At 30.1% G+C, this 13,350-nt stretch overlaps 2 protein-coding genes across 2 annotated transcripts; both read left to right on the forward strand.

Annotated features, from left to right (window-relative positions):
- The first annotated feature begins 1,593 nt into the window (after positions 1 to 1,593).
- On the forward strand, positions 1,594 to 2,187 carry LOC124419082 (kunitz-type serine protease inhibitor homolog dendrotoxin I-like). Its single transcript, XM_046947361.1, has 2 exons — positions 1,594 to 1,709; positions 1,904 to 2,187. Exons 1-2 carry the CDS (start codon positions 1,628 to 1,630, stop codon positions 2,086 to 2,088), a joined length of 267 nt encoding a protein of 88 aa, XP_046803317.1. The 5' UTR covers positions 1,594 to 1,627; the 3' UTR covers positions 2,089 to 2,187.
- A 4,533-nt stretch (positions 2,188 to 6,720) lies between these two features.
- On the forward strand, positions 6,721 to 7,276 carry LOC124419084 (proteinase inhibitor-like). Its single transcript, XM_046947363.1, has 2 exons — positions 6,721 to 6,822; positions 6,882 to 7,276. The coding sequence occupies exons 1-2, from the start codon at positions 6,741 to 6,743 to the stop codon at positions 7,061 to 7,063; spliced, it is 264 nt and encodes an 87-aa protein (XP_046803319.1). The 5' UTR covers positions 6,721 to 6,740; the 3' UTR covers positions 7,064 to 7,276.
- Positions 7,277 to 13,350: the final 6,074 nt, after the last annotated feature.

A 13,350-nucleotide genomic window follows, 5' to 3' on the forward strand; every position in this document is an offset into this window, starting at 1 on the left:
TACGGAGATCGGTCTATAATTGACGCTACCCCCATATAAGGCCCCTTCAGGAAATGACTTTAAATCTCAGTACTGGCTTAAAAATACTAGTAAATTTATGAAATTCGACATAAATTAGTTTCGTGTAAGCTAATATCTCTATCTCTTTTATAGGAACCGAAATCTTTCTATCAATTTTTATGAGGATCAGTCCCCCATATAAATTCCGCCCCAGAAAATGACGCGAAAAATACGAATACCGCAATGCAACTCGACATAAAATAATTTTGATTTAAACTCTCACTACCATATTTTATGACTTTAATGCTCCTTAATGGCTTCAAAATACAAGTAGATTGATAAAATTTTAAACAAATAAGGAACTGAAATCTTCCTACAGACTTTTATGAGAATTGGTCCATATATGTATGTATAAATATCCCTACTCACTATAAAAATTAGCACTGTCAATAGTAAAACCCCCATTAATTGACCTCTTTCAAATGTTACCCTGATGTTCTTATTAATATCGATATATAATAATAAAATATTCAAAATATCAAAGTTCATTTATATATCAGTGATTTGATGGTGGGTATAAAAGATTCGGCATAGCCGAATATAACACTCTTACTTGTCCTTACTAAAACGTTGTGCTTTTCATTGATTATCAATTAAATATCATCACAAAGACTTTTTAAATGGTGAATTTTATTTTAACCGTGAATGACACATCGTGTCAAGCATTTGAATGAGAAATTTATTTAAACACTTTGCAAACGAATTTTCAATATTGTTGTTAACATTAACATTGTAAAGTAGGACCGGACAAAAAGGATTGAAAATTTCAATCTACTTTTAATCTTGTAAAACGATTTTGGATCATATATATATCATGTTGATGTAGAACTTCATTGCTGTTCTCCAAATTTTAAACCTGTTTTCAAAGTTCATTGCCTAGGTATAGTCACTTATGAACCGATCCTTAAAAAAACTTGCAGAATAATTTTAGCTCACACAAAACATATGCATGAACAAATCATCGATGTACTCCTAGTTTCCAACCGGACAAAAGGATTGAAAAAGATGAGCGTTAAAAAGTTTTTCTGGTAAGGGTGGAAGGTCCATTGTAAACCTATACCATTAAATTTGGGGGTAAGATCAAATATGGATCGAATCTCTTAAAGTCTGGTATACATATTTCGGTTTCTATAGAACTTGTCCGTGGACGCTACCGTGCCAATAAAATATAGACGGGCAGATCATCGTTTTTTCTTTAAGAAACATATACAATTTGCACAAGACCTTTCAGATAATTTTTTTATATAAAATATCACAACAGAAGATATTGTGTACAATAATTTTTAAACGATTTCTTAAGAGAATATTTATTTTAAATTCAAGAAAACACCTATACAAATATTTTTGTAAATTATTAAAATACATTGATTTAAATCGCTTTTAGCCAAAATGATTGTTGAAAACAACAATATTTATTTGCTTAAATAAGTATTTTTGATATAATTGAACAATTACTTAAATATTGTTTACATTAATTATCCAAAATTTTATTATAAATACTGCAATATTTAGTTGAATAAAGTCATTAACAATTTTAAATTTAATTTATTGTTAAGTTCAAAACAAAATGAATTTTTTACACATTTTATCTCTGTTATTAGTAGCTTTTGTGGCCTCTGCCTCTGCCCAATTGTGTCCAGGAAGTCCACGTATGTACTTTTTTTGCATTGGCATTATTCTTCGCACAACTATAGTAAATAGTTTGCGATTTTCTCTATAACAAATTTAGGCAGAATCGGTTATACTTATTATAAGTAATTGCCTTCAATAGCGTTAATAGGCTTTCATTTACTTGTTTACTTGTTTTATATTTTTATATTAATTGATTTTAAATATTTTCTAGTTGCTCCTGCATGTGCAGGCTCTCGGAATGATGGTCGTGGTGGCCGCGGTTGTGTATCCCGTCGCATGTGGTACTGGGATGGTCGTTCTCGACAATGTCGTGAAATGCGTTACATGGGTTGTGGTGGCAACAGCAATCGTTGGTGTTCTTGGGCTGCCTGTCAACGCAGATGTCGTCGCCGTTAAGTTTTCACAAAATTTTACATTTTTTTTATAATTTAATAGAATATTAAATTTGTTTTTTAATTTTATTAAATTTAATTAATATTTTAATTGACTGCAAGTTTCGTCAAATTTTATTGTTTTTATTGTTTTTTATTGTACACTAAGAAAATAAAGAAAAAATAAAAAAGAAAAAGAAAATTAATTTATTTCAACAAAATATTGTGAAATATGTAGTTTTTTAAATGCACTTAAGTACGTTATAGCTACCTAAAAAAAATTACCATGAAATATGACTATAATAATAACTTATTGCCTCAGAACGAGAAAACCAAAACCAAATTATATTTCCTTAGCAGCGTTTATACGATCACACTTTGCGTACGTAAAGTCTAATGAAAAAGTAAGATTCCATCCGAATTTCAGAAAGGGAATTAAAGTCGTATGATTTAAACGTTTTCTGTATACAGGATTGGTATAAAACAATAACAAAGAAAGATGGAAACAGCTTTTTATCTTTTTTTGAGTTTACAGAAAAATACATCCGTAATCTGATGCGACGAAGAGAGCCATACGAATGTGAAATTTTCCATCCGTATTTTCTATCAAAGTGCGTTCATCAGATATTTGTTCAATTCACAATCAAGTTCAATTCACAACCAAAGTGTATTAACAGTGATTGTGATCATATCTTTGCAGCAAGTCATAAGTTTATGTTCTCAATAAAAAAAAAATAATCAAAACTAATACACATAACAATGTCAAAAGATAAACAAGTAGGAAAGTAAAGTCGGCCATGGCCGACCATATGATACCCTACACCATGAGTATATTTTTACAATTTTTACTTTTATAAAATTTTTATTTTTTGTAAAGAAACTGTTGAATATTACCATAATTCCAAAATATTTAAGCCATTTATTGATAAAAAACTAAAATTTCTAAATGAGGCTTTATATAGGTCAAATATGGGCCGATCCTCGGTAAATTTGGGAAAAGGATATATTTCTAAATAACAGTTAGTTTTGTTGAGTTTTATTGCGATACAAATGGTTACAAGTCAATTTTAGACGTGTAAGTCATTTTTTGAAGGGGGGTTTGTATGGGGGCTAGGGTCAAATATAGGCCGATCCTTACGAAAATCTGCAGTATCATTTATACTTATATAAAACTTATTTGTGCCAATTTTTAGAGAGATAGCAGAATATTTGACGTAATTATAGCATAAAAAGTTCAAATCGGGAGGTACGGTTGTATGGGGGCTAGGTGAAATAATGGACCGATTTCAACCATTTTCAATAGGCTTCGTCCTTGTGCCAAAAAACATGCTTGGTCCAAATTTCATCAAATTATCTTGAAAATTGCGGCCTGTACCTTGCGCACAAGGTTTACATGGACAGCCAGCCAGCCAGCCGGACAGACGGACGGACGGACGGATGGACGGACGGACATGTCTTAATCGACTCAAAAAATGATTCTGAATCGATCGGTATACTTTAAGGTGGGTATTGGACCAATATTTTTGTATGTTACAAACATCAGCACAAACGTATGATACCCTCCCCACTATAGTGGTGTAGGGTATAAAAATCAAAAAATATTAAATTAATTAAACATGCGAAATAAACCAAATTAATTTTTTTTAATTTTCAATTCTTATATTTTCTTTATTCCACATTTTAAATAAATAAATAAACTGTTTTTAATCAAATTTCAGTTTTTTTTTGTTTTTGTAAACAGATGTTTGTTTTTGATTTAATTGTTACCACTTTATCGTTTTTATACCCTACACCACTATAGTGGGGAGGGTATTATACGTTTGTGCTGATGTTTGTAACATACAAAAATATTGGTCCAATACCCACCTTAAAGTATACCGATCGATTCAGAATCATTTTTGGAGTCGATTAAGACATGTCCGTCCGTCCGTCCGTCTGTCCGGCTGGCTGGCAGTCCATGTAAACCTTGTGCGCAAGGTACAGGCCGCAATTTTCAAGATAATTTGATGAAATTTGGACCAAGCATGTTTTTTGGCACAAGGACGAAGCCTATTGAAAATGGTTGAAATCGGTCCATTATTTCACCAAGCCCCCATACAACCGTACCTCCCGATTTGAACTTTTTATGCTATAATTACGTCAAATAGTCTGCTATCTCTCTAAAAATTGGCACAAATAAGTTTTATATAAGTATAAATGATACTGCAGATTTTCGTAAGGATCGGCGTATATTTGACCCTAGCCCCCATACAAACCCCCCTTCAAAAAATGACTTAAACGTCTAAAATTGACTTGTAACCATTTGTATCGCAATGAAACTCAACAAAACTAACCGTTATTTAGAAATATATCCTTTTCCCAAATTTACCGAGGATCGGCCCATATTTGACCTATATAAAGCCTTATTTAGAAATTTTAGTTTTTTATCAATAAATGGTTTAAATATTTTGGAATTATGGTAATATTCAACATAAAAGTTTCTTTACAAAAAATAAACATTTTATAAAAAGTAAAAATTTTAAAAATATACTCATGGTGTAGGGTATTATATGGTCGGCCATGCCCGACTATACTTTCCTACTTGTTCATGCTAAAATCGTTTGAATTTTTGTGGTTGAAATAAACAATTGGCAACACTAAAATTTCTTACAACATTCGAAAAACATATGAAAAATTGTCGTATAAATTGTATAGAGCTTTTGCATAGAAATTACCAACAACATTTTTATGACTATTGTAACAGCTGCTGACATACAATGCATACAACGCTACAACATCGATTGTGAATTGAACAATTGTGTTTAAGCGATCCCAATCCATTCGTATCATTCTACACAAAATGTTGACAGATCATATCACCTGGGTGCTCGTGTAAAGGCCTATGGAATAAATAATATTCATTGACTTAGAGAAAAGTATGAACTAATTTTTCCCCTTTTTGATTTATGTTTCGAAAAATGTGTGTGGATCTAATTTCATTAAATAACTTTTGACAAAAACTACATATCCTTTAAAGATAACAAAAAAATCGTTCCTCTTATCTGTAAATTTTTAGTTTATTATACCATCCACCACCATCCGTGGTATATATAAGTTTGTCGTTCCGTATGTAACACAAATATTCTGGGTCCTTGTAAAATTCTGAGTCGATTAAGCTATGTCCGTTTATCTGTCTGTCTGTGTAAAACACACTCACGTTAAAACTAAGCTAAGGACATCAACCAAATTCACCGATCATTGTTATTGTTATCCTAAGCAGTTACTGAAAATAAGCAAAATTGGTTCACGACGTAAAAAGTTATGAGTAAAAATTTCGAAATTTCTCGAAAAAGTTAAGTTTTTTTCGTAATTCTTCAGCACTTTCCTCAGAAACAAATATAAAAATTTCAGAAAATCCCTCCTTTATAATATGCAGTAATATTGTATGAAAAAAACAGTTTTATACCAAAACAAGTAGGAAAGTATAGTCGGGCATGGCCGACCATATGATACCCTACACCATGAGTATATTTTTACAATTTTTACTTTTATAAAATTTTTATTTTTTGTAAAGAAACTTTTATGTTGAATATTACCATAATTCCAAAATATTTAAGCCATTTATTGATAAAAAACTAAAATTTCTAAATGAGGCTTTATATAGGTCAAATATGGGCCGATCCTCGGTAAATTTGTGAAAAGGATATATTTCTAAATAACAGTTAGTTTTGTTGAGTTTCATTGCGATACAAATGGTTACAAGTCAATGTTAGACGTTGAAGTCATTTTTTGAAGGGGGGTTTGTATGGGGGCTAGGGTCAAATATACGCCGATCCTTACGAAAATCTGAAGTATCATTTATACTTATATAAAACTTATTTGTGCCAATTTTTAGAGAGATAGCAGAACATTTGACGTAATTATAGCATAAAAAGTTCAAATCGGGAGGTACGGTTGTATGGGGGCTAGGTGAAATAATAGACCGATTTCAACCATGCTTGGTCCAAATTTCATCAAATTATCTTAAAAATTCCGGCCTGTACCTTGCGCACAAGGTTTACATGGACAGCCAGCCAGCCGGACAGGGACAGACGACAACGACGGACGGACATGTCTTAATCGATAATATATAAATATATATATAATATATATATATATATATATATAATATATAATATATATATATATATATATATAAATATATATATATATATATATATATATATAATATATATATATATATTATATATAATATATATATATATATATATATATAAATATATATATATATATATATAATATATATATATATATATATATATCTATATATATATAATATATATATATAGATTCATGTTTAATTTAAAGTAAAACATTAACAATTAATTTATTAAATAATAAATATTTATACAAGTATTTCGTTAATGATATTTGAACAATAAATCTTAAAAATTTTATATTTTCATTAAAAATTGTGTAACACTGAATAGATTTAATTTCATATATTTTCGTCGATTAAATTATTGTTAAAATAAAAACGTACTTCAAACAAATAACTATAATTAAATATTTTTTAATGAAAAGTACACTTGTTTAAACACGTTTTTTTTTTAAAACGATGATTTATTTTTGATATAAATACTTACTCCAACAATCTTCAATATTAAATCATAAACAATTTACACTTGGTTAAATAATATGAAATTTTATAAAAGTTTAGCTTTCTTATTGGCGGCTCTAGTGGCATATACTTCTGCCCAGGGATGTCGCGGGAGTCCACGTTAGTTTATAAATAAATTTAATGGCGTTTCAGTTTGATAAAATTCAATAATTTTTTAGGTAGTCCTGCATGTACCGGTTCCCGAAGTGGCGGTTGGCCTGGTCGACGTTGTTTTGCCCGTATTATGTGGAATTATGATACACGTACAAGACAGTGTCAACCATTTCATTATTGGGGATGTGGTGGCAGCAATAATCGTTGGTGTACACGTGAAATTTGCGAACAAAGATGCCGTCGCTAAGTAGAAAATAAAGAGTTTTTGTGTAAAATTTAATTAACACGTTTTTCTTTAAGTTTGTCATTCGGTTTGCAATACATTTAAAATATGGGTAGTAATATCCTAAATATTCTTTATAAGAGAGATATATTTGCTGTTAACAAGTCAGAGTGTGTGGAATGTAAAATATCCACCACTGATTTTATATGAAAGGCCATTTATTTATTAAAAAGATGAATTTATGATAACTGAACATGTTTAAATCAAAATTTGTGGCAGTGTCCTTATTTAAAAGTTAATTAAATATGAACATTTTAATGATTTAAAAATGTGGCTCTTATATACGAACTAGTATCGATTATGGACCGATTCGATTGAAAAAATGCAGATGGAAATATGATTGTAGAAGGTTTGAATTAAAAACATAAGAAATGATCAATGTTGTATTAGTACTAAAAGCACATCTGAACCATAGCTGAAATCTAATTTTCGATTACTCTAAGTATAGCAAATTAAATTTCTGTAACGTTAAATTTCCGTAATGGCTCAGCACCGTTGCAATTTACGTATATGGAATTTCACTTTGCACTTTGCTCAAGTACTTGGGCTTTCTAATCTCCGACCATTGGTGTGCCGTTGCTTAACTTCTGACATTCAACAACTATACAGATGGAATGTAATAGGTAGACCAAAGAACGAATCCATTAATTAAGCCAAATACTTTGTTCTTACTCACAGCGAAAACACTGTGGTTAATTTTTTTTATATTTCCATCCATCATCTTACATACAGCAAACTTCTTATTCATCCACTCACTCTGGTTATACGTTTAATCCCGCAGTCACTCCTCTTTGTGATATCTGTTGTCATCGGCACTTATTCCGAAATATAGACTTAACACTGCATCAGCTTTTAACCGCTACTCACTATTCCCCCGAATTTGGATTTAAATCACAGCATCCAGAAGGAACCTAAACTAACTGACCAGCCAAGATATATTCCTGCGGGCAACTCGCTACCTGTAGTACAAGGTTATGTGGTGCTCTTGTTCAAATTATTCCAAGGAATCTCCGAGGAATGAAGTGACATCACCAGTTTATAGTCTCAGTAGACTAGAGATACTGATAGCACCTCTTTTTCCCGGGATAGCAATTACTCTAAAATAGGTCCTTTCATTAAAGTAATATGCTCTCTGTGCATGAAAGTCACACTTGTATTGAGCGGGCAAATAGTTTAACTCGTCGATCATTTATTGTCCAAAATCCTTCTAATAATATATATAGGACAAAGCGTTTCATAACACTAAGTATAATTGTGTAAATCCCTTACCCTCACTTCACTTCATGTTCTATATAAATAATTTTTGTATTTTGAAAAATTTTTATGATAATATTTTTAACGCAAGGTGAAGTGTATTTCAAAATAAGGGGGTAAAATCTATTAACGCTTATTTAAAGTAATTTTATAACAACAATAAAATATTACAAATGAGGAGGAAGTTCCACTTCTAATCTAGTGTAACTGAAAATGCACATATGATTTATATACATATTTTAAGTGAATTTTAAAATGTCACCAACGTTTTCGGTAAACAAAAAACTAATTCTAAGTCCATTAAAGTATCCTTTAACTCATAATTTTTCTAAATGTCATTCTGTTCTAGTTTTATTTTGATTTGTTTTGTAATTATTTCTTTCCTTTTAAAATTTTGTATTGGCTGTGCATTTGACATTCTAGTTTAACCATAAATTTTGAAACTGCACATTACACAAAACAAACATAAGATTAATTGTGTATTTATACCATATACATCACTATACATGTACCTACATTAACAATATTGGTCCTAACACACCTTAAAGCATACCTACCAATCGGCTCAGAATCACTTTCTGAGTCTACTTAGCTACGTCCGTCCGTCTGCCTGTGTGCCTGTGTAAAGCTTGTGCGTTTTATGCATTTTGTTTTTTTTTTTGGCCCAAGCACACAAAGTCTATTGAAAATCTTTTAAATGGGTTTATTATATAATGTTTAACATTTACAAATAGTCGGCCATGCCAAACTTTACAATTATACTTGTTTTTAACTAGAAAAAATGCAAAACTGAACATCATTTGTCAAATTTACTAACTGCATTTTATGATTTAAATTTTAAACAAAAGATTAAATTGTAATGAGTAAAATTTTTAACGTAAGATATTATAGTTTATTTCTTTTAAAGCTAAAAACCACTAAGGAAACCATTTGTCATTTCATATGAAATTTCAATGTCTAAAACAGAAACTAAAACCAAAAATTTTCAAGAACAACAAATTTTACAAATTAAACAAAAAATATGTATGTTATAACATAACCTTATAAAAAACTGAAAAAAAAACTTGAAGAAATCTTTCAATCAACTCTTTACAAAATCTCTATATATCTAACTTTCAAATCGAACAGTGTTTATTTGAATTTCGCAATTTTTACCTTAAAATGATCAGAATAATGAGAAAATATGTACGTACATACATATATGTTTTCTTTTCATTTTCTCATATTGAAACTGTCATATAGTCATTCCTTTGATGCTGGTTTCATCAACTAACTCTGTACACACAACAAGAAGTTGACACAAACATAGGATTTGAATATGAATATTAGAATGGCACAATTCCTCAAGAGAACAACAAAAAGTTCTTAAGTTTTTGAAACTACATCACCTTTTTTTAAATTATTTAAATTATATTTTATTTTCATTAAAATTTATTTTCATCCTTGTGTTGTTCGCTATTTTGGTATAAACCTTCAACCACAGAGAAGTGATGACAATATTAAATACATAATATATGAAGTTGATATATAAATAAATTTGCACTGACAAATTCTTTTGCATTCTATTGATGTCCCTCTAATATATGTATGTATGTACACATAGACGTTATGTAGTATATTATTCGAATGATTGATATATATGAAAGGTCTTTTTAATTTGCAAAACGAGGCAATAAATGAACGAAAATCTAAAAATTGTTTTTAAGGGTATCCAAACATTTTAAAGAAAACATTAAATAAGTCAAATTTCATTATCAGTAATTCAGAAACTCAGTTTATTGGGCGTATTTCCTAAGAACTTAACAGTCAGTGTTCGTCAGAGAATTTGTAACCGGAATAATATAACTCACAACATATTTATAACTTATTTCGATGAAAGACAATAACAAAAGAAAAATACTCCAGAGTTTCACAGCCTCTCTACATGTTATAAATTTTTCTGAAACCGCACATCCAATTTTGTATAGTTGTAACCAAAATACGTACCACATCTTATTCTAAAAATTTCTCATTTTGAGAAATTTTTTCGTTTTGTTCTCTCACCCAAAAAGATCTCTTTGGTTCTATCTACCATTGCATTATTCCCAGGGGTATTACGAGATTCTCTCGTCTATATTTTGAATTTGGCCCTAGCTGCTACTTTTGAGTGGCCTGTTATCAATATTTAGCAAAGTTTACGTCTGTAAAAGTATTAAGTTATCTTATAATTGCTCTCCGTCCATCGGTAAATACATATGTGAACTACCGTTGGTGTTATATTTATTCTAATACAATCAGCGTTCTATTATTACTACTACTTCAGCCTGAAAACTAGTAATGTGATTCGGTAGACGGTGGTAAATTTATTATTTTTCGATCTTCAATAAAGCAATATTTGTAACACAAAATGTTTCGCTTGACCAAGGCATTCTATCTATGATCAGTGTTTCATGGCTCCCGACATATTCTGTGTCTAGTAAGCGATCCTACACGTCCGATGTTTATTTACAGTCATGTATAACCAGAATCCAGTATACATTGAGGATGTCATATATAACACCTCTGGTCAGTTCGACAAAAGTTAAGAGACGCTAGGCTCTAAGTGAAGCCTCATACCTTATAAATGTATTTCAATGGATGGAATATATAGAATATTTGGCGTAGTGATCATACCACCACTAATATCCAAGCATCATGTACGCTAAACTCTTTTTAGTAGTTTGGTATTACTTTCTTTGGCCAGTAACAATCGATATCAGCATACCTAGTGGTCTCTGAAGACCAAGCGTGGTCACAGCGCATAAACATAAGTTAGAATTTGTCTTATCACGCATTTATATGTCATAAAATCATAGTCCTCATTTCGTGCCTATGGTTTTCCTTTATTGTTTCAGCAACTTATGAGATTTTTGTCTATGTCTTATGTATAGATACACAATTTTGAGTTGATACCGATTTATTTGAGGAACTTATAATAGATAAATCCATTTCCGGAAATATATAGATTTTGGTAAATGGATTCGAAAAAAATTTTAAGTGATTTGGAAATACACAAAACATATTCACGTGGAATTTTACCGTAATAGCTTTATTTATTAATTAAGAATTTAAGTGATTTACGGAACTGGACTTGACGAAATTATTTACAATAAAAATAAATATACGTATACGTAATATTTATTCCAATTATTCATTTATTATTACTTATACGTCTACAACAGACATACGCGAAGAGCCACCTTAAAAGCCCTCTGGTTTTTCCTCATTCACACGTACGTACAGCATTCTCTTAATTTTTAAGTTTTTTTGATTGAGATACACACAGAGAAATATCTAATGTTAAACATGAAGATAAGTTTTTCTGAATGAATGAATTAACGTAAATTGTTTGAATTTTTTAATTTTTATTTTTCCAAACATAATCTAGAAGCCTTCACTTAAAATATTTCAAATATATTTTTATTTTCTATTTGTTAAAAAATGTTTGAAAATTTTGTCTTTGTTTATGATTTTTAGAATAAAATCAATGAAATCTGAGCGTAATTGGCGGAATTTTATGAAGAAAAGATATTTAGGTATGTTTGCTGATGTTTCTTTGTTTAAGATTTAGTTTTTCAGCATTTCTATTTATATTTATATATTTTACAAAATACGCTAATAAAGGATTACTATCTACTAAATATGGTAACAGATTAGTAGATAATAGACTTTGTTAGCAATTTGTTCATGAATAATGCAGAAAAAAGTAAAAATTCCAAAAAATTTCGTCATGTACAAATTAATACATTCTATGAACTTTGAATATTTTAAATAAAAATGGTTTGGGAAAAAAGTCATGTTTGATTCATACAATTTATTACAAAATTCAATGCAAATAAATGCATTTCCGATGGCAATAAACAAAAATAATAGAACACTATACAACACTAGAAAAGGTTACAAACTTTTCTTTTGGTGCTAAGAATGCAAAAACAACAAGTAAGAGTGTTATATTCGGCTATGCCGAATCTTTTATACCCACCATCAAATCACTGATATATAAATGAACTTTAATATTTTGAATATTTTATTATTATATATCGATATTAATAAGAACATCAGGGTGACATTTGAAAGAGGGTTTTACTATTGACAGTGCTAATTTTTATAGCGAGTAGGGGTATTTATACATACATATATGGACCAATTCTCATAAAAGTCTGTAGGAATATTTCAGTTCCTTATTTGTTTAAAATTTCATCAATCTACTTATATTTTGAAGCCATTAAGGAGCATTAAAGTCATAAAATATGGTAGTGAGAGTTTAAATCAAAATTGTTGTATGTCGAGTTGCATTGCGGTATTCGTATTTTTCGCGTCATTTTCTGGGGCGGAATTTATATCGGGGACTGATCCTCATAAAAATTGATAGAAAGATTTCGGTTCCTATAAAAGAGATAGAGATATTAGCTTACACGAAACTAATTTATGTCGAATTTCATAAATTTACTAGTATTTTTAAGCCAGTACTGAGCTTTAAAGTCATTTCCTGAAGGGGCCTTATATGGGGGTAGCGTCAATTATAGACCGATCTACGCAAAATTTTGTAGAACGATCTTGGTTACTACAGGTCAAGTTTATATCGAATTTCGCCTTACTCGTTTTTTTGATGGGGACATTATATGGGGGTAGGTCAATTAAGGATCGATCCACATAAAATTAAGTTAAGAGTTTTTGACTGGCAAGAAACTTAATTGAGTCCAATTTTATTACTATGCTCATATTTTTAAGCCAGTAATGGGCCTTAAAGTATTTTCTGATAAGGACCTTATGTTGGGGTTAGGGTCAATTAAGGCCTGTTCCACATAAAATTTGGTAAAGAGATTTTGGCTTGTGAATAACTTACTTCTGTGAAATTTCATCGATATACACGTATTTTTAAGGCAGTAATGAGCGTTAAAGTATTTTTATGGAGGGGACCTTATATGGGGGGTAGGGTCAATTATAAACCGATCCACATAAAATTTGGTGGAAAGGTT

Source organism: Lucilia cuprina, chromosome 3 (genome assembly GCF_022045245.1).
Source record: "Lucilia cuprina isolate Lc7/37 chromosome 3, ASM2204524v1, whole genome shotgun sequence".
NCBI lineage: Eukaryota > Metazoa > Arthropoda > Insecta > Diptera > Calliphoridae > Lucilia > Lucilia cuprina.